Genomic DNA, 19,790 nt, shown 5'->3' with positions numbered 1-19,790 from the left:
ATTCCCTACCGTGCCATGTCACCATCTTCAACACAGTTACTACTGTCTACGGGGCACTTCTCAGAAAGAGAAACGGCCTTCCAGACAAAGCCACTGGTCAAGTCACCATCAAAGATGTTAAAAACAGAGCCTGAAACTTGAGAAACAGGTGAGTACGGGACCTTCTCAGAAACGAAACCCCACTTGCCATTCTCAACGTCACGGCTACCCCAAGATGCACGAAGCTCGTCATCTGGAAGCCACATGAACTTGGAATCGGTAACTACCACGTCCTTGTTCACGAGAACCGTAGACTCATAATTCATGTTTGTTTCAACACTCACTGCTACGGCAGCTAGTACCAGCAGTAAAGCAACAAATCTACCAATGTTACAACTACACACGCAAAACTCACCTTTTATAACACATATCCATTCTCATTAAATACTTGATCAATAAAGAAGCCAAATATAACAAGAAAAGATACAAGGAGAATACTCGCGATGTCTCCAAAAAGTATTGTGAAGACTTGAAATCGAAAGGGAGGTAGAAAAAACGTCCTTCCAGAAAAATTACCAAACCACAAATATATTGCAAAATAAAGACCCATAAAGGACCAATAGAATGGTAGTAACCACAGAATGATTGGTTAAATAAGGACCAAATCTTAAATGTCATATATTGCATAGATGGCAAGAGAATTTTATACCTATCTAAAAACGTTCATTTCTCTTTTGTGAGAATACATTTCTGAGTTAAAATATTCTAGTTGGTCATAACAAGGGGTAAACTATGAATAGATGTTCCTATAGGATAGAATGAAGACTAGTTAGGATATTGTGACAATAGAATTATAGTCTAGATGTAGTGAACAATTGACTGTTACAGACAACGAATTTAGAATTATAGAGTGGGATACATATTGATGTATCTGTATTCTCTCTTTGACGTTTTATATCCTTTTATTCTTAATGATTCATGAAGTGACTGTCCACTAGTAATTATCAATCACAAATTCCAAAAGAAGGGTGTTTTTTGGTACAGATTTCAGTTAATGCATATTATCATTCTTTCTATGAAGGCCGAAGAGTATTTTAACTATTACTGTATACACGGTCAAGATTTGTTGTCTGTCCTTAATCTCAATCCTACAGACAAGCCCTATAGGGAACGATTGTACTCTGGTTCCACAAAACAAACTTCACGGAGCATTGATGGCAACAAGGAGTTGTACTCAGAATGGAATAATGGTCAGCGTAATGGACGTGCTTTTTTGCGAGATGAATATGGAGAAGATCTCATGAGTTGTTGTTTTAAAGGTGGAGTATTGCATGGAATGTGTATAATTCGAGGATCGGATAAAATATATTCGATTGAGTATGAGGAGGGATATCCAACAGGAAAGGTTCAGTATACAGTGATGAGTACGGGAGCTCAGTGGCAATGTATTTATGAATGTAGTGATGTGATAAAAGAGTTGAAGTGTCTTAACGGATCAGATAGTACTTATAAGTTCCCTAAAATGAAGTGTATGGACTCGATTCATCCTAAGAAGGAGTTAGAGTCCTTTAATATTCAACCAATAACCATATCTTCTGCATTTACTAGGGAAAGTTACAATACATCGATCGCTAGAAGTGTATGGTTGGAATCGCTTTCACGCGTTCGCCAGTTACAGCAACAACCGAATGGCGAAAGTGAACGATCAAAGCTCAAAGATTTCCTAAATTTATATGAGAATTACATGACTATCTACAATGCTATTACAGAGAGAGTGAATGTTGTTAAAGAAAAGTGGGATAACAAGGTGAAAAAACAACAGGCAAGTGAATCGATGAGTATCAAGAAGCGTACTAGTGGAGAGGAAGAACCGAAGGCTAAACAAGGTTCTCGACAAATCAATGTTCTGAGACCAGCTCCACAGGCTCCTGTTTTATCAACTCCTCAACCAACTGGACGACAGATTCGTAATCCACAACCGAGAAGAGGTAAACTCAGTAAGGAGCTGAAGGAAGAGAAAGTAGTAGCCACTAAGGAAGATATTTCCAGATTACCAAAGAGAAACAGGTCGTGTGTTTGTTAACATAATCATTAAGTAGTTCTCAAGAAACAAAGAACTTCACACCAAGCCAGCCTCATCAAAACATCGCATCAATCCTTCTATCATCTCAGGATTTACTTGCTGTTCATCTGTCCAGGGTACATTCTCCATTCCTTGTAACAACTCGGTTAGTTCTACCTATTATCCACATCATATTTACATACCTTTGCTATTCTGACACACCTCACGATACTCCTGTAAAGACTTTATATCTTCTTGAAGCTTTTCGACAGGAAATTCCTCGGCTAGAGCACCTAATCGAGCGAGGGCTTGCCCAAAATCGGAGAGAATCAATTGTCGTTGTAACTCAAGAATATTCTTCTTCCGATAACACTCTAAAAGTTCGTGTTTTCTCTTTTCAAGTTTTCTGTCGAGTTCCTTTTCTTCATCTGAACACTGATCTAATGGAGTGACCTACTCATCACACGAAGTACATACTCATACATGATTATCCGGAATACGAGGAACCAAAATATTCTTTTCACAATATAACTCAAACATATTGATATACTTGTCACAAACACGATCGAATTCCTGAAACACACGATATGTACCCTATCATTTTACTCCTCATCAATTGTCTTATACTTCAGATACAAACGAAGATACAGGTCTTCCTGATTGAATGTATCGTTGCTATCCATGAACTAACTCGACTAAATGATACTGTTAGTCGTTTTTCAAATGTTACCAATTTATCTGCAATAAAAGCTTTTAGTTTTTGCCGAACTATTCATTACTCAACTATTCACAAGTTTGAACCATAGGTTTTAACTTCTTCGATTGATATCTCTTGCTGGGCTGTTGTTTCTTCAATTTCCATTTGAAATTGTGCTCAACTCTTTCTTTCCGGTTTGGGTGGAACAGAAGACTATTCGTTATATGTACTTTGTTTTCGTTAATTCCAGCCGAGAATCCATCGATTTCCAGAATTCATCCTTTACCAAGGATTTCCATAAATATAATCAATTTCTTCGACTTCTATAAGTCGCCAAATTGTGGCTCAGACTGGTTCGTCCTATCTAGTTTTTATCTTGATATTATCCAATGCAGCATAGCTACCAAAGGTATACTTTAGATAGTACATTGGGCCTGATTACGTCTCCTAATGCCAATGTTGTTCTTAGTCATGATGGAACGATGGCTATTTCAGGTGCACTGGAAGAGTTGGCAGTTTGGAATATCAAACTGGGAACGAAGGTCGAGATTTCAGAGTCTTATAATTTCTAGGTCTGTGGATTGAAGGATGGAGATGCAGAGATTTCTAGAATTTGTAGAAGTCCAAAGAAGGACATTTATGCAGTTGGTTATACTGATGGGTTCATTCGTATTTGGAATATTGAAAAGAAAGAAATGACACGTATGAAATGATCGTATTGTAAACAGTAGTGAAGTTAAAGGGACATAAGAAGGCAATCAGTTCGTTTTCTTTCAATGCTGAAGGTAATTTACTCGCTTCTGGATCCAGCGATTGCACTATTGTTATATGGGATCTTATCGGAGAAACAGGTGTTTGTCGATTGAAAGGTCATCGGGATGTAGTCACTAGTCTTTTGTTCATTGAAGAATACAACATGCTCCTTTCTGCTTCCAAAGATACCCTACTCAAAGCATGGTCAATTGATGGTCAGTATTGCTTAGATACATACATTGGTCATCGTACTGAGATATGGTCTATGACTCGCATTAGCCAGAATGGATATAAGGATGAGGAGGGTGAAAGTAACTTAACTAAGTACTGTGTGTTGACTGGCAGCAGCGATCAGAGTCTTCGACTCTTCAATATCTTCAAAGAGCCTCGAGTACTGAAGAGTGAAGAGGAAACAGTAGCAAGTCAGCATATTTTGGAGTATCGGGGTTGTATAACTGTTCCTAAGAGTGGTCGAACTGGTCAATTATCAGTAGATCCTTCTGGAGAGTTAGTAGGTTATTACGTGAGAGATAGATTGAATGTGTTATGAATAGAATGTTGGGAAGGTATTTATGTTATATCGTATTCGTACAGTCAATGATAGTACTAAGAAAATGAAACGTCGTGTGAAACGACGTAAGGAAAAGGGTGATATTGGAGATAGTCTTGTTCAATGTTCAGATGTTCTGGAATTGGTATCAACAGTAAATACTACTCATAAACTGACTTCTTTTGATTTTGGTCGAGAGTTATCAAGTAGTGATGAGATTGAAGTGTTATTTGGTCTGAATAACAACAGTATGCAGATGTATCGATTTGGTCGACATAATGCTTCAACTAAGAAGGATAAAGAGAAGAAAGAGGACGGAGCAGGAGTTGAAAATACTGGTTCGTTTGAGAAGCTTATGTCCATCAGTCTTGCTGGTCATCGTAGTGATGTACGTGCTGTGTCTTTATTCTCAACGGATGATATCCTCCTCTCTGTGGGTCAAAAGGATGCTCGAATGTGGAGTATTCGATCATTAGAGTGTGTTCGGAGTATTGGTGTGGAAGGAGGTTTGTGTTGCTGTTTGCTGCCTGGTGATAAATTCTCTGTGATTGGAACAAAGGAAGGAAAGTTGGTTCTCGTGGATCTGAATACTGGTGATGTGATCCAGACACTTCAAGCTCACAAGGGCAGTATTTGGAGTGTGGATGTTCGAATGGATGGAAAGGGAATGATGTCTGGAGGAGCAGACCACAATCTTTGCTTTTGGGAGTTTGAGATCCAACAAAATCCTGAGACTAAACGTCGCCAGTTACAGATCGTTCCTACACGTACATTGAAGATGAGTCACGATATTCTTTGTGTTAAGTACAGTAATACGAAAGAGACAGATAAACTCTTAGTAGCAGTATCATTACTAGACAATACAGTGAAAGTGTTCATTGTCTTATTACTTCATATTTAGATATTCTTTGAGGATACATTACGATTCTTCTTATCCTTATATGGTCATAAGCTTCCGGTTATGTCTCTCTCTATCAGTAGTGATAATAAGCTTATTGTTACTGGTTCTGCTGATAAGAATATCAAGATTTGGGGTCTTGATTTTGGTGACTGTCATAAGTCCTTCTTTGCTCATGCTGATAGTGTGATGAGTGTTGCCTTTGTCCCTAATACACATTACGTGTTCACATGTGGCAAGGATGGTTTCCTCAAGTTTTGGGATGCGGATCGATTTGAACTCATCACTCAGACTCATGCACACTTTGGTGAGGCGTGGGCTTTGACTGTGTCTCATTTAGGAGACTTTGTTGTAACTGCAGGACACGATCGGGCTATTCGAATTTACCTGCGTAGCAATGAACCTGTGATCCTGGAGGAAGAACGTGAGCGTGAGTTGGAGGAACAATTGGATGAGGCGATGGATGTTGAAGGAGAGAGAGCTCTTGGGTTGGAGGATGAAGCCGTACAGCCGAGTGGAGCAGAACAAGCAACAGGAACTGGAAAGACGAATGAAGTTGTTCTGGAGAAGGACGGTAGTGATCGTGCTACTTCGGTCAATAGTGGAAGCATGCGAGCCGCTGATAGTTTGATTGCAACCTTAGAACGTGCTGAAGCCCAACGAAAGAAGATTAAGGAATGGGAGGAAGAATGCGAGTATGTGAAGTCACTTCTTACAGAAGAAGAATTACAAGAGCGTACAGCCAATGGAACAAAGCCAGTATTGCCTCCTCCTGAGAAGGATGTGTTTATGATGGGAATGACTCCGTTCGAGTATGTGGCAACAACAGTCAGGTAAGGATGGAGAATTGGATTTATATGTAGTAATATGCCTCGAATCGAATTGGAGAGTACATTACTTGTTCTTCCCTTTGAGAATATCTGTCAGTTGTTGGTCTATCTAACAGAGATGTTGAACAGTAACCAGCAAGTGGAGATGTGTGTGAAGGCTATTCTATTCATCATTCGTCTTTATGAGGTGGAATCTCTTGCTTAATCTCATTCATAGCAACAACTAGAGGCCACAGCTCAATTACAGGATACTTTGATTCAGTTGCGTTCGTTGATGAAGGCTAAACTGTATGTAAATCGGGTAAGAACAGATAGAGACTGTGAAGGGTAGGATCGTCTGGGTGTAAATCAAGCTGCTTTGACTTTGCTGAAACGATCTCTAGCAGAGAGACGAGGCGTGTTTGATGACGTGGAGAGTGATGATAAGCGGGCGAAGATCTAATACTTGGTGTTTCTTTTATCCTTTGGATTGTTTGTAATCAAATTCCGAAAATTGGCTCTATTTTGTTGACCCAATTCAGAAACACGAAATAGCCATGGACAAGGGTTCTTTTGATTGTTATGTGAATGTCCGAAAGACGTTCAACTATAAGAGATTTCCAAATCAAGAGACTCTGCAAGTAGGTATCGATTTCTAGGTTAATATGCGTAGTCTTTGAAGACGAATATCCGATCGCTCATTTTCATCCAGAAGGGAGAGAATGAAAGAGAAAGAATCGTAATTGTCTCCTATCCTGGGGTTACAGAGAATGAAGTCCATGATACAATTCAGCACTGGTATTTTGAGAGCTTTATTTTCTTTATGGAATAGGTGTTTGAACATGGTGCGATTATCTCAGAAAGAGGATATAAATCTTATGGATCGCGGATTTCTGTGGAAATATCTGCTATTAGTAGTGTTATACAAAAATGAATTGGAGGAATCCGTGATGAAGGAATTGGTGAGTGCTGCATCCAATTTGGTTCAGAAATGCATTCAGGTGATGTCAGAGAATCCAAATGAACAACAAATCCAAAAGATATCTCGTACTTTTCTTTTCACTGCATTAACCATGACAACCATTTGTGGTACGGCATCGTCTATTGTTCAGGAGATCGCTACCTATTGCTCTCTTTCCTGTATCGTTTCTTTCTGTCTTTTATCTAGTTCGGAAAGCAGAGCGTTATCACAGTCTTATTCTCCAGTATCCGGTTACTCGATCATTGTCGTTTCCTTCTGAACAGCTTGCATCTGTGTTTGCTTTATCATCAAATTCAGATCTCTTTGTTATACTCGGTTCCATTCTCCTAAGCAGTTACGGACAAAGTGTTTCTTCCAAGTTGAATGAGCGTGTTATTGGTGATATCTGCCAGTCTCTCAAGCAATTCCTCTTTGTTTGGAGTCATCTCTCTTCTGCAGTCATCTCTTTCCTTCCTTCTTATTCCTAGTCTCCTCTTCAGGAGCTCTGTACGCTTAGTTTCCGTTTCTTCCTGCAGCACGTGGCTATGAATCGAAACGCCCTTAAGGAGATTTCCCAGAACTCTTTATTCTTCCACAGTGTCTTCTCCTTCTTCCGTAGTTACCTCTATCCTTTGTTATCCTTAGAAAAAGATGAAACGGAATCCAAGCGTGTCAAGACAGAGGCTTCCGTCGAGACTACTGTAGTAGAGAACTGTATTCTGTCAGTAGGAGCCAAACCCATGCAACGACCACGTTGTATGATTAATATGGTTTTGATGATACTTCACGACTTCATAACACATCTTGATGAGACATGTAATTTAGAAAGCGTGAAACGGCTGTTGGAGAGTGTGGTGATGATCTCTTGGGAGCAGTGCCAACTTCATCATCTCCAGCCAGTCACCTTCACTCTGGATCGGAAGCGTGATCATGATATTACTAGTATTTCTCACTTCCAGATCCTTCTAATAGATCTGGTTCAGAGTCTCAGTAGTATTCTCCGTCATATTTGAAGTCTCTTCTAATCCTTAGTTCCTTCTAATAGTTCGTCTTATCATTTTGCCCTCTTCTCGCTTGAGACTGTTCTTTCATCTTGTTCTACAGTTGGTGAATTCTCTCTCACAGGAGAGAGTCTCTTCTTTAAGTATATTGTAGCCTTTATGACTCTTCTCAATCAATTATCGCTTCCTTCCTCTCTTTATCGTTCTGCTCTCCTCTGTCTTCAATACTGCTGCAGTCTTTCCTCTCTTCTAGTCATTGATTCTCTTCCTCTCCTCATATCCTTCATGAACAACCATCCAGAAGAATCAAGTGATCCAGCTGCTTCTCTGCAGTGTTCCATCTTCCGTGTATTTATTGAGATGCGTGACATCAACAAGGCCTTTACCGAGATTCTTAGTCATAGTGAAGTGAAGAATCTTCAATCGATCTATGTGAGTGATACAGTGACGCAATGCTTGGAACAATTGGCTCGACAGATCCTTCCTCTCCAAATTTCCAGCATTCTGACATGTCTCTTTCACTTTGTTGTTGATACCTCGTACTCCTTTCAGTCTCTCTTTCATCCCTAGTCATCCTCAGGTGGTCTTGGTGGCTGTGAGCTATCTTCGCAGTCTTCTTCGTACTTGCCTCATCAATGAAGTGAACTATGCCTCCCTGAAGGTGTTTGTAGCAGATGTACGAGAAACAGTTGGTGACATTATCATCAATCAGTTACTCCTTCAACCAAATCCCTCGTCAGTTCCACTAATCCGTCTTATTTCTAGTCTGTTCCGTGTTTATATGCTCCTTCTCATTGATTTATTCGCTGTTGAGCGTCAGATCTCTATCTTCACTCCTATTCATTATGGAGGTACTCTAGAACAGTCCCAGAGCAACATGAATATCTCTCTCAAGGAATACTATTTCGGTGATGAAGCCCCTTCTCTCTTTACCTCTCTCTTCAATAAACAAATTTCTCAAATCGTTCAGGATGGAAGGAAGGATGATGAGTTGGAAAGGACTTTGCAGCAAGAAGTGAACTCACTTCAAGAGTTGGTCATTCCTTTAAGTGTGGAGCGATTGGTACTACTTGACAAGTACGTGAAAGCAGGAAAGGAGAGTGTGAAATCTGAATGTGAAAGTATTGCTACCAATCTCTATACGAGTTGTTTCAAACACGAAGAGAGTGATGTTAGCATAAGAGGATTGCTTTATGAATAGTGCTTAGTGACAGATCCATATCGTATGGTACTCACACATCTAGCTTTGCTCCTTCAATACCTTCCTGTAGAAGCTGCTCATACTATCATGCAATGTCTCTTGGTTCCCTGCCCCTGTCTGTTATATCCAGCACGGACACCTTGTTATCGACAACAACTCCTCCGTTCTTCCTTCTTCTATGAGATCCGTCCATTGCGTGATATTTGTATATTCATTCTCTTGGTTCTGATATTTAGGTTGTGAAATTCTTCTGGCGCGTCTCCGAGCCATCACAGCTCGGCAACTAGAGAGTAGTTTCCTTCAGGCACTTCCATTCAATGATTTCCAATCTGCCCATTATGTGAGTCTTCTTGTAGCTTTCCCTTCTTCTTATTGGCGTGATTCAGATCGTCAACAGTTCTACGACTAATATCCTTGTATGCTTTGATCAGGAGTTCCTTCATTCCATTTTCTTCACAGAAGTGTCATCTGAGGAAGGAGCCTGCCAAGCTCCTTGGAATTTGTTCTTTGTGAAAGAAGCACGTTATCGTCCATTTGCCTTGTGTCGTTATTTGTTGGATCGTAAGTATCCCATGGAGAAGTTGTCTTCTGTAACAACTACAGACTGCTGTGCATATCTGGCTGCCGCACAGGCCTCTGAAAGTATCCCTGAGACATATCGTAAGAATAGGATTGAATGATGACACAGACAATGACTCTTGCATTCTTGACTTCTTACAGCAAATACTTACAGGAGGTTCAGTGGATCAAATACACTGGATTGCTCATGCGTTTACCAAACAACTAGCCTTTAAGAGACCTCAGAGTGTTATTCCTATAGCGAAGAAGGATGAGGATCAAATGATCCCATCATCCTTATTGGAAGCCCTGATAGAAGCTTTGAAACCATTGATCCATACGAATACCATCTCTTTTGGGTGTTATCTGATGCTGCTGATTGTGAATGCTTCGATCACAGCTACGGATTCTCTTGATCTCAAACATGTCCTTACTGAACGAGGAATCTCTCTTCAGTCTTGCCGTCAGTATTTGGAAGAGGAGATGAATGCACTATTGAAGCCTATGGAGGTACGCGAGAGAGATTTACGAGCTTGGCAGTGGAGTATTTGTAGTTGTCTGGGAGTCTATTGTGAGATTGCATGTTCATCCATTCTTCAAGTATTAGCATATGTAAGATTCTCATTCTTATTCCATGGATAGTTAACGGTGGATGATCAACATGAGAAGTATCATCCTTCTCCTTCCTCTCGTTTCGACTTATGTTTCACTTCAACTCTTCAATTAATGATTCCTCTGATTACTCAATCTCAATTACTTCTATCTCAGTCTCCTGTAGTCAGTCAATCCTTCCTTGAAGCTGTGTTGACTATTCCTACCCAGGAGACATGTACTGTATCTCTTATGAATCAGTTGTTGCTGAGTGGATTGCAATGTCGGGATGAATCCTTCTACACTCATATTCCTCTCATGATCAGTAAGAACGGTATTTGTGAGAATTCTCTTTGACTTCTAGTGCGATTAATTTTGGATCAGAAGGAGAATATAGAACTTATTCAAACTTGTTTGGAGACTCTTCATGAAGGTCGTTATGAATGATCAGATTGACTTCTAGTGGTGAGTCGATATTCAGGTCGTATCAAAGGAACGGAATTGTCACTACTATTTGAAGTGACGAGTTTATATCCAGTACTATTGACTCTCTATTCTTATTTCTAGAAGTGGTTTGCTTCTTCGAATCCTTCAATCTATTCATTGTGTTGTTCTCTGCTTCTTAGTGTTATGAATTTGGGAGAGAATATCACAACATACAGTATTGCTAACATCATGACAACCATTTTTATACTCTATTCAACTATGTTTAAACAAATTATTCATGAGATTGATTCAAAAGTCTGTAGTGTATATGTGAATATGATGAAATCCATCACTACCAAAATGTTAACCAAACCCTTGATGTATAAGTACTATTGTGTGAATATATCCTTTTATCTATTTAATTATGATTCCTTCATTGTACTTGCTCTGTAATATGCTTGGAGAAGAGAATAGTAATGTGATTCTGTTGAAGTTGAAAGACACTGCAAATATCAATAGTGTTGTGTTTATTGATATCTTTAATGATATATTTGATTTGTGCGGATATCCTTAGGAAATGAAATGAGTATAGTTCCTTAATTTGTACTCGTGATGCTGTAAAACAGGTAAATGTTCAGTTAACTCCAGCAAAACGAGATATCTTACGAGGATTGTATGAGAACTACAATAAGGAGCATCGATATCACGGACAAGTATAGGAACGGTCTATCATTTATGAGATATGTTTGTTGTTGTCATTGGTTGTAGGTCATTAAACTCATGAACGATAAGAACTTTGAGTTGGCAAAAGAATTGATACCATCAACATATGTAGATCAAGGCAGAGATGCTATCAAACGAAGGGAGAAGCAGGTAACCGAACTACTTTCTCACAAGAAGATACCTGAGATTGGTTGGGATGATCAATCGATAGAGTATATTTGAAGGTATCATTCTCATGAATAGATTCTTCTTGAATGATCTCTCGTTAATGGACAGTAACAACTTTTTACATAATAGTGGAGTTGGTGAACGAGAAGGACGAGTTGAAAGCACTCTTGTTCTATTGAAAAGGTCAATTGATGAGTAGGTCGCTCAACGGCATTATCATTTGGCTCATGGAATTGGACGAGCTGGTGATGTTGCTGCAATTCAAGTACTTCATTCGCCAAAATGTCATTTGTAGCCAAAAGCAGCCGGTTCTTCCATTATCTGTGAGTTGACTCGAAAGATGTCTATTGATTTCATCCATACATGTGGAATTAGTGAAGTGAAAGATGGACTAGTTCTCCCGTTAGCTACTGGCATGTCGATTAGCTTATGTCTTCTCTCGCTTCGTCAACAACGTCCGGAAGCCCAATATGTTGTGTGGTTCCGTGTTGATCAGAAGACATGTCTAAAGAGTATCTTAACATGTGGACTGAAGCCAATTATTATCCAGCCGCGTATTCAAGGAGATGAATTAGCTACAGATATCCAAATGTTGCGATCGGTTCTCGAAACGACTTCTGCTTCTTCTATTCTGTGCATCATTCCAACAACCTCGGTTTTTGCTCCTCGTCTTCCTGATGACATTGTTGGAGTGAGCAAACTTGCTAAAGAGTTTGAAATACCCGTTTTAGTGAACAATGCATATGGTCTGCAGAGTAGTGTTGTTTGCAAAGCTATTAATCGTGCAATTCGGGTTGGTCGAGTGGATCTTCTTGTAAGCTCGACGGATAAGAATATGCTAGTTCCTGTTGGAGGTGCTCTAGTGTATAGTCCATCTCACAATAGTATTGATATTGTGCGAAAGAATTATCCTGGTCGAGCCAGCATGTCTCCTATTCTGGATGTGTTCATTACCCTGTTAAGTATGGGAAAGAGGAAGCTTTTGGAATATTTAAAGCGTCGGGAAGAGTGTTATGATTATCTTCGTGATCGATTAGCAGCCGTCGCAGAGCAATATGGTCAGAGGATATTGGATACACCAAACAATCCGATCTCGTTAGCTGTAACGTTGGATAAACCAATAGAGATGGAATATGAGAATGCTGAACATAAAGATGAAGAAGCTCGTAAACATGAATTTCAATATACGGACGCTGATATTACACGTTTTGGTGCTATGCTCTACACACGAGGCGTTTCTGGAGCGCGATGTGTGGGTCATCACAATAAGAAGTCCATCGGTGAATATACATTTGAAAATTATGGTGGACACTGTGATAATTACCCTCATGCATATTTCACTGCTGCAGCTGCTATTGGTATTAGTAAAGAGGATGTCGATACGTTTATTGAACGTATCCAGAAGAACTGGAAGCAATACTTGAAAGATTTGAAGAAGAAATCGTCATAATCCTTTTCGTTACTCTTCCATTTTTGTTATAAGTAGCAATGGTAATGATTCCTGTTGATTATTACATGCAGAATGAACGGAAACGAATGGAATGCATCCTGAAGGAATATCCTGGAGATATGGATCCTCTTTTGATTCGAAATATGTGTGTATGTTTTTGCAAGTATTGTGGAGAGTATGTGCTACTTCTGCGTAGGCATCCTTTATTTCCTCTTATTTAGCAAAACCTATTGAGGCTTTTCCAATTCGCAAACGAGATATGTCCAGAGTCGTGAAAGTAGTGACGCTTAAGGAAGTTGAAGCTTTAGGAGGATGAAACAGACTTTAAATACTCATTGAATTATGGTGGTGATACATATATTCGAAGGTGATGTCGCTTGTTGGAGTTGATGAATAGAGACGATGGATTGGAGCGACAGTGTCGGCTGTATTGTAACCATTGTAAATTATTGATTGCATATCGTCAAACTCCTCCAGGAGAGCCTAGTCCGTAGAAATCAACTCTATTTGTTAATTTCAGATTCTTTTATATTGTCAAAGGAAGTACAACAATTGATCCTGATATTATGGTTCATGAAATGAGAAAATACAAATTGAGGATTCCGTCATTTATTCGAGTATGCTCTTTGTAGTTCGATTTATTCTAGCGTGATCCTGATGACCCATCGAAGAGTACTATAATCTATCTCGATGTCAAGTACAACCAAGATTCGAACTGTATCACCGGGTTTGACGACAAACGGCTTTTCGTTTCAATGAAAAGTAAGAGTATGGAAGGAAGTTGAGGATAAGGTGCATACGAGGATGAGGGAAAGGCCAACAAGTTGCTCATCCACTTCTTCAGTTCCTTGATGGATATTTCGTATCTGAACCTTTCTTTGGGATTGGAAGATGATGGGTTCGCATTACGGGTCGAAGGAATGGATTATGAAGAGGTATACCTTCGAATTAAGGATTTTGTACCATGATTCTCTGTTTGTTGTTTTCATGCTGTTTATTTCGGTTCTTGTATATTCTAGGAAATCTCTATAGGAGGTCGAAAGAAAGAAGACGGTCGACGAAATATGCAGAACATGCTCACTTTTAATGAGGATGCCTATAACGCTTCTTTATTATTTGGGATCGTACAACCAGATATTGAGAAATCGGTACCCATTAAATTAAAGCAGAAACAAGATCATTGTCCGATGAATCCAATATGCCGTATTATTTGTATTCAGATGTAATTAGTAGAATTGTTAGATCGTTATCCAGTACAAACAGTTATGAAAGCGAAGATCTCTACACAAAAGACACAAACTGAAAGGAATGAAGGGCAAGAGATAAACGAAAACTGCTATATTACATGCTATATACAGAATGGAAAGATAATAGGAGATGCCACAGTATCAAGAGAAGGAGATCATCCTGGGATAGTATCCATGGAGTTTCACGATCTAGGAACTGATGTGGAATATATGGATGATATGATAAGTGGTGAACAACAGATCCTGATTCGTGATCACGATGTGAAGTTGATTCAACGAAAAGATTTAGATTCGAATACATATTGTTATGAACATACAATTCATGGTTATCAATACGGACTTGTGTCAGAATTCACTAGAGGAGAAGAAGAGTTAAGTTTCTGTTATGGCTCGAAGCGTCATCCAATTCATTGGTTACTCTCTTCTTCTTTTGAACCATTCTTCTATTCTCTTCATTCATTCGTTCAACCAATCTTCACATCAGATTATATCATTCTTGAAGAGTCTAATGAGAAATACTGTTGCAATTATCGTTTACATCATAACCATCTAATGAAGCATGGATTAGTAGCAATTTATCCTCGTTTACAGGAATCAGGTACTTATCAAAGTTATCCATCACGTCTGGTTGTAATGAAGAATGACGAATTGATGAGTCAAGGTATTTTGAAAGTGTTTGATAATTTATTGATGCGAGAGATATGTGATAATGGACGTGTTTATTGTGGTGAATATGTGAATTCATTTGATTCGTTATTTGCATGGAATGGAAATGGTACTGTATATTCTCATAGTGATTATGAACGAAATAAGGAAATTGAAGGTTATTGGAAGCAAGGCCGATTGGTTCGTGGAAAAGGATATGATCCTGAAGGTGAAGCATATGATAATGTGCGTATTTCTTATGGAAACGAAGATATTACAGACATAATAGGTTTTGATCGATCTTATCTTATCTGGGGTTTATTTCATTCTGTTGATAATGCTCTTCATGAATTACCTCATTTTATTCAACGGTTATTATTGTCATGTTCTTTTGACACCCCAGTACAATTAGAATTACGTGGATTTCCTTTCTTAATGAAGTTATCCATTGGCTATATGTGTCTGGAGAATTGTACACAGATTACTCTCTCTAATCTTTCTGTACTTGAACAAATCATTCTTCATGATTCTTCGCTTCGAAATTGTGAAGTATTCATTGTTGATCGTATATCCAATTATTTCCTTTGATATAGACTGTCCTCTTCTGAATTGGATCAGTCAACATGCTACGGCTCTATCAAATTGTCACTTGATTCGTGTCTCAGCTACTCCTGAAAAACCCTTCTCTTCAATGATCCTCTCATCTCATTGTATCCTGATTACAGACTCGACTCCAGGTATGAATGAATATGCGAATTGTCCATAGAAACGAAATTCTCAGTTGGTTCAGAGACATATGGTATTGGTGGCATTAGTACTATCTGGGTTTATTCTTCATTCATAGTGACTCTAGATGATACTCGATTTGATTCTACTCCATACAAATGTTATGCTAGTGACCTTACTATTTGTGACTCCTTCATCACTTCTTCTGTCATATCATCTCCTTCTCCATTTGTTATTACTTCCTTTCCACTCCTTCAACACTTGCGTATTACAAAAATGGTCAAACCAGATGCATCAGTTATATCCTTCAGCAATCTTCCATCTCTACTCACTTTACGAATTGATGAAGACTGTTTCACTCGTTGCAGACGTACTGAAGAGACATGTGTATGGAGTTCTCAGTATGGTTCTTCAGTTATCACACAACAAAAGTCATTTAAAGTTGTTAATTGTCCCTCTCTTAAGTCTATTTCGATTGGAAATGGAAGTTTGCAGGATGTAGTTCATTTTGAGTTGAAGAGTAGGAGGAGGAGAATAGAAGACTGATCTGTAGACCTACCTGTGTTAGAAGAATGTATTATTGGTTCGGATAGTGTGAGTGCAATGTGTTTCTATTATTGTCAATTCCCCGTGTTTCAAAGTACTCTTGTCATCATAGATTCCCTGTTAGATCTTCCTTCCCTTCGTGATCTTCGTCTCGGATCGTATGTATTTGGTGCTTCAATCGAACTTCTATTTTACAATCTCCCATCACTCCAGTTTCTCTCTCTTGGACAGTATTGTGGTCAAGGATTGATTGCTATGGTACTCCAAGATCTACCGAAGTTAACTAAGTGGATAGTGCATCAACATGCATTAGAGAAAGTGAAAATGATTGGTTATTGGAGTAAGTGAGGATAACCGTGATGAATTGCAGATCTGTGTTCTTCATGTTATTTGACTCTTCATCTTCCTACAATCAATGAAACAACCATGCTTCTTATTCAACAGTCTGAGGATAGATCTTCAATACTGAATTCGAATGAGGAGGATCTATCAATCCTATTACCTGACCAGGAGAGAGGTGTATTTCAGCCATTCTCTTCAGCAATGCCACTTTCAGGGGCATACTGTCCACAAGAGGATCTGAAGTCTTCTCAGTCAAGTCCACTCTCAGGATCCAAAGCTTTACAATCACTGAAGATCCCATCGTTCTTCAACTATATCGAGTCTGTACCGTTGGATCTGTTCCAAGTCATTCACTCATTAACCATTCAACGGAATTCATGTCAACAAATCCATTCATTTTCACTCATATCTTGTCCATTCTTAGAATCAGTACATGTTGGTTACAATTGTTTCTATGATGCATATCCTGCTCTTCTTCCTCAAACACCGTTACGTAGTGATCCTACTGTCATTATCCAGGACTGTCCTAATCTCATTTCTCTCATTATCGAACCATGGTGTTTTGTACTAAATGATGGACTTATTCTAGAGAGTGAGGATGAATAATGAATCTAAGATCCAGATCTCCCTCGACTTAAGAAAATTGGGATTGGATCTGTAATTCCAAAAATTCAAGCGTATCAGAATAGTTGTAACTTCTACTATGCTACAAAGCTTGTGATTCAAGGTATGTTAATGGAGAAGGATGAGATATAGACTTACCAAGTATTCAAGAAATTGAAATCGGAAATATGGCTTTTTTCAACACCTCCAAATGTATCTTGAAAAGTGGTATTCCAGATATTCCATGAATTTTAGATCTTCCTACATTATTCAATCTTCATTTTGGTTATGGATCATTGTTATTCTGTAAGGACTTATCGCTTCATAATCTTCCATGTGTTCAATCGTTCCTTATGGATACAACCTCTTTCTATTATACAGATCACTTGTCTCTACGAAGTACTGATGTTCAAATCAACCCATAATTAGATTTAAAACGATTACAAGGGTTTACAGCTGACATTCATATCAAAGAGACGCCTGCAAATGTATTCAGTAATCTGAAAACTTCATTCTGTTATGGTATATTTGATATCAAGGAATTACGAATAGGATGTCTCAAAGAGTTATGTAACTTCTTGAAGATGCATTCAACAGTTGAAGAGATACTTGATAACTGGACTCTGATGGAATCAACTCATTGTCTTTCAAAAAGTGTTGAGTATTTGGTAGTACCAGAACAGTTCCAACTTCGACAGACAGACTTAGTTATCCAATTACTCAATGTGAAAAGGTTCCTTGTGAAACAGAATTCGTTAGTGGATGTACGTGTCATAAAGATCATGAATTGTCCTCTTCTTGCTCATATCATGTTTGAAAATGATACTTTTTCTGGAATGGATGAAATTAATGAAGGAATTGTTCATATTGAATCCTGTAAGGAATTACAAATTGTAGTGATTGGTGCACGTTCTTGTCGTTCCTTTTCATCTTTGATTCTTCAAAGTATGTGAGAAGGAAAAATGATGAGATTTAGATTGCCCTGTTTTGAATGTCTTGTCGATTGGAATCATATCACGAGCACCAAGTGAACTGTCTGTCAGTTGTTTTGAACGATGTAATTCATTGTCTCTACAGAGTATGCTACCACTTATCTTCTCATTATCAGATCTACCTCATTTACAATCTATTGATATAGGCAGTTGGTGTTTTCATACATGTTTCGAATTCTCAATTAAGTCTTGTATGGACCTGACTCATCTTGTTCTCTATCAGAATGCCTTTCATAGTACACAGTTGTTGATTATTGATTGTGAATCATGATGTGATTCCTCATTGATAGATCTCCAATCTCCTTGTCTGTTAAGAATTGAAAAGGGATGTTGTGGTTCATCTTCAGATGTGATAATAACGAATCAAACTCTGAAGAACGTTTATGTAATAGCAGGATCTTTGAGATATGAGACTAATGGGGATCAATCTTCAACAATACCACCATTATCTGAAAACAGTATGGTAGTCTATGATTTCAATGAAACTCTTGATGAATCACTGGACGCATCATCATCATTACCTTTATATCTGTCAAAATCTACAGAGACAGTTCGACTATTGGAAGATGAATCAGAGACTACGACAACAGAATTCAGTCCAGTTCTCTTTGATCAAACAAGTTGTATCTTCACAGAGAATAATATTGTGAACTATCATTCGTACACTCGCTTCCCTTGTTATTCACCTGAGCTCAATCCTGATTTCTTTCGATCATGTCTGAATCCAGCTTTCAAACATCGGTTTTCATTCCTCACAACTATTTCAGATCGTCAGATACGAAATCTTCTCTCAGGAGAAGATGATCGTATTCACTTTGTTCGAGGGAAAGTGAACTCCAATGAAACGATGGTGACAGAATGGGATGGCCGATCATGTCAACTCTCTGATTATGTCTATTCATTACGATGGGGTTTATCACTCTATCCAAAGTCATATCTAAGTGATTTAGATGTTACTGTGATGGAATCAAGTCTAGTGATATTAGACATGATGGAAGAGCCTTCTCCAACTACTTTCAACTATGTACGAGAAATCATATTCTGTCCTGGTTCTTTGCTTCATACACGCAAACTGGATTTATCATCATTTCAGAGAGTTCAATCGATTGTATTTTTGCCGTTTTGTGACTGTACTGCTGAGGAGTTTGGTTCTACTCTTATGGGTTCTGGCGATCCTTTGGAGATTCATATCACGAACTGTCCTAATCTAAAGCAAATCAACTTCAAGCACCATTCTTGTATTCGAGGCTCCTCCTTAATCCTTCGAGGCTTACCGGCATTGTCCTCACTCAGAATAGGGTTTGCGTCAGGTGATGGATCCTGGGAGCAGGGATCTTGTTGCTTTAATCGATGTAGATGCCTTAATTTGTCAGGTAAGAATTGAGGAAGGATGAGATTGTAGCTCTGTCTTCTCTTCATGAACTTGTGATTGGTAATTGGTCATTGATTCAATGTAAAGAGCTTGTGATTCCACCCATTATTCGTCTTGTATCATTTGAGAGTGGTTGTTTTTCTCTTCTGTCTTGTTCTAATGATCTTAGAAAATGTATTGCTTGTGGTAATTTCCTAACATATAGCTTTACCTCGGACCCAACAATACATATATCAGCACTCTTTCAATAACAGATAATTATGTTTGTTATTTGATCTATTTTATTGTAAACAAACAATCACTACTCTGCAGTCAAACGACTTAGAAAGTAGGGTAAGAGTTCATCTGGTTAATACCGCAAATACCGGCTCCAGTAGCCTTGTAGGCAATTTTGATGTATCCCTCATCACCCCAGCTAGGACCCCAGGAGTTCTTGACAATCCAGTACTCATCAGTGTAACCGACAGCGAGCACTCCGTGGTTCAGAGAG

General features: G+C 38.7%; 6 protein-coding genes across 6 annotated transcripts in view; 5 read left to right on the top strand and 1 right to left on the bottom strand.

Moving 5' to 3' along the window:
• JH06_0260 (hypothetical protein) overlaps nt 1-420 on the bottom strand; it is a gene marked incomplete at both ends in the record, with an annotated part of 40,608 nt that extends 40,188 nt beyond the window's left edge. The window contains 2 exons of the mRNA XM_014674076.1: nt 10-360; nt 395-420. Coding sequence (XP_014529562.1) covers nt 10-360; nt 395-420 — 377 coding nt within the window. The remainder of the gene's footprint in view (nt 1-9; nt 361-394) is intronic.
• A 613-nt stretch (nt 421-1,033) lies between these two features.
• JH06_0259 (hypothetical protein) lies at nt 1,034-2,062 on the top strand (the record flags this gene model as incomplete). The annotated part of the gene is made up of 1 exon (XM_014674075.1): nt 1,034-2,062. One exon carries the CDS (start codon nt 1,034-1,036, stop codon nt 2,060-2,062), a length of 1,029 nt encoding a protein of 342 aa, XP_014529561.1.
• Nucleotides 2,063-3,127: 1,065 nt separating this feature from the next.
• Nucleotides 3,128-6,211, top strand: JH06_0258 (WD40 repeat domain-containing protein; the record flags this gene model as incomplete). The annotated part of the gene is made up of 8 exons (XM_014674074.1): nt 3,128-3,280; nt 3,311-3,440; nt 3,470-4,014; nt 4,046-4,912; nt 4,943-5,772; nt 5,803-5,956; nt 5,987-6,070; nt 6,101-6,211. The coding sequence occupies 8 exons, from the start codon at nt 3,128-3,130 to the stop codon at nt 6,209-6,211; spliced, it is 2,874 nt and encodes a 957-aa protein (XP_014529560.1).
• A 4,729-nt stretch (nt 6,212-10,940) lies between these two features.
• JH06_0257 (o-phosphoseryl-tRNA selenium transferase) lies at nt 10,941-12,827 on the top strand (the record flags this gene model as incomplete). Its single annotated transcript, XM_014674073.1, is given in 7 exon segments — nt 10,941-11,044; nt 11,079-11,112; nt 11,125-11,199; nt 11,255-11,421; nt 11,453-11,546; nt 11,577-11,642; nt 11,673-12,827. 7 exon segments carry the CDS (start codon nt 10,941-10,943, stop codon nt 12,825-12,827), a joined length of 1,695 nt encoding a protein of 564 aa, XP_014529559.1.
• Nucleotides 12,828-12,865: 38 nt separating this feature from the next.
• On the top strand, nt 12,866-14,130 carry JH06_0256 (hypothetical protein; the record flags this gene model as incomplete). Its single annotated transcript, XM_014674072.1, is given in 9 exon segments — nt 12,866-12,976; nt 13,024-13,122; nt 13,136-13,194; nt 13,225-13,317; nt 13,348-13,444; nt 13,475-13,589; nt 13,620-13,762; nt 13,847-14,049; nt 14,061-14,130. 9 exon segments carry the CDS (start codon nt 12,866-12,868, stop codon nt 14,128-14,130), a joined length of 990 nt encoding a protein of 329 aa, XP_014529558.1.
• Nucleotides 14,131-14,626: 496 nt separating this feature from the next.
• Nucleotides 14,627-16,339, top strand: JH06_0255 (hypothetical protein; the record flags this gene model as incomplete). The annotated part of the gene is made up of 5 exons (XM_014674071.1): nt 14,627-15,284; nt 15,313-15,456; nt 15,486-15,533; nt 15,564-15,965; nt 15,999-16,339. 5 exons carry the CDS (start codon nt 14,627-14,629, stop codon nt 16,337-16,339), a joined length of 1,593 nt encoding a protein of 530 aa, XP_014529557.1.
• Nucleotides 16,340-19,790: the final 3,451 nt, after the last annotated feature.

This window comes from Blastocystis sp. subtype 4 (assembly GCF_000743755.1).
Source record: "Blastocystis sp. subtype 4 strain WR1 chromosome Unknown seqid_0018, whole genome shotgun sequence".
Classification (NCBI taxonomy): Eukaryota; class Bigyra; order Opalinata; family Blastocystidae; genus Blastocystis; species Blastocystis sp. subtype 4.
Note: the sequence above shows the minus strand (reverse complement) of the source record. Positions and strands in the feature narration are given on the sequence as shown.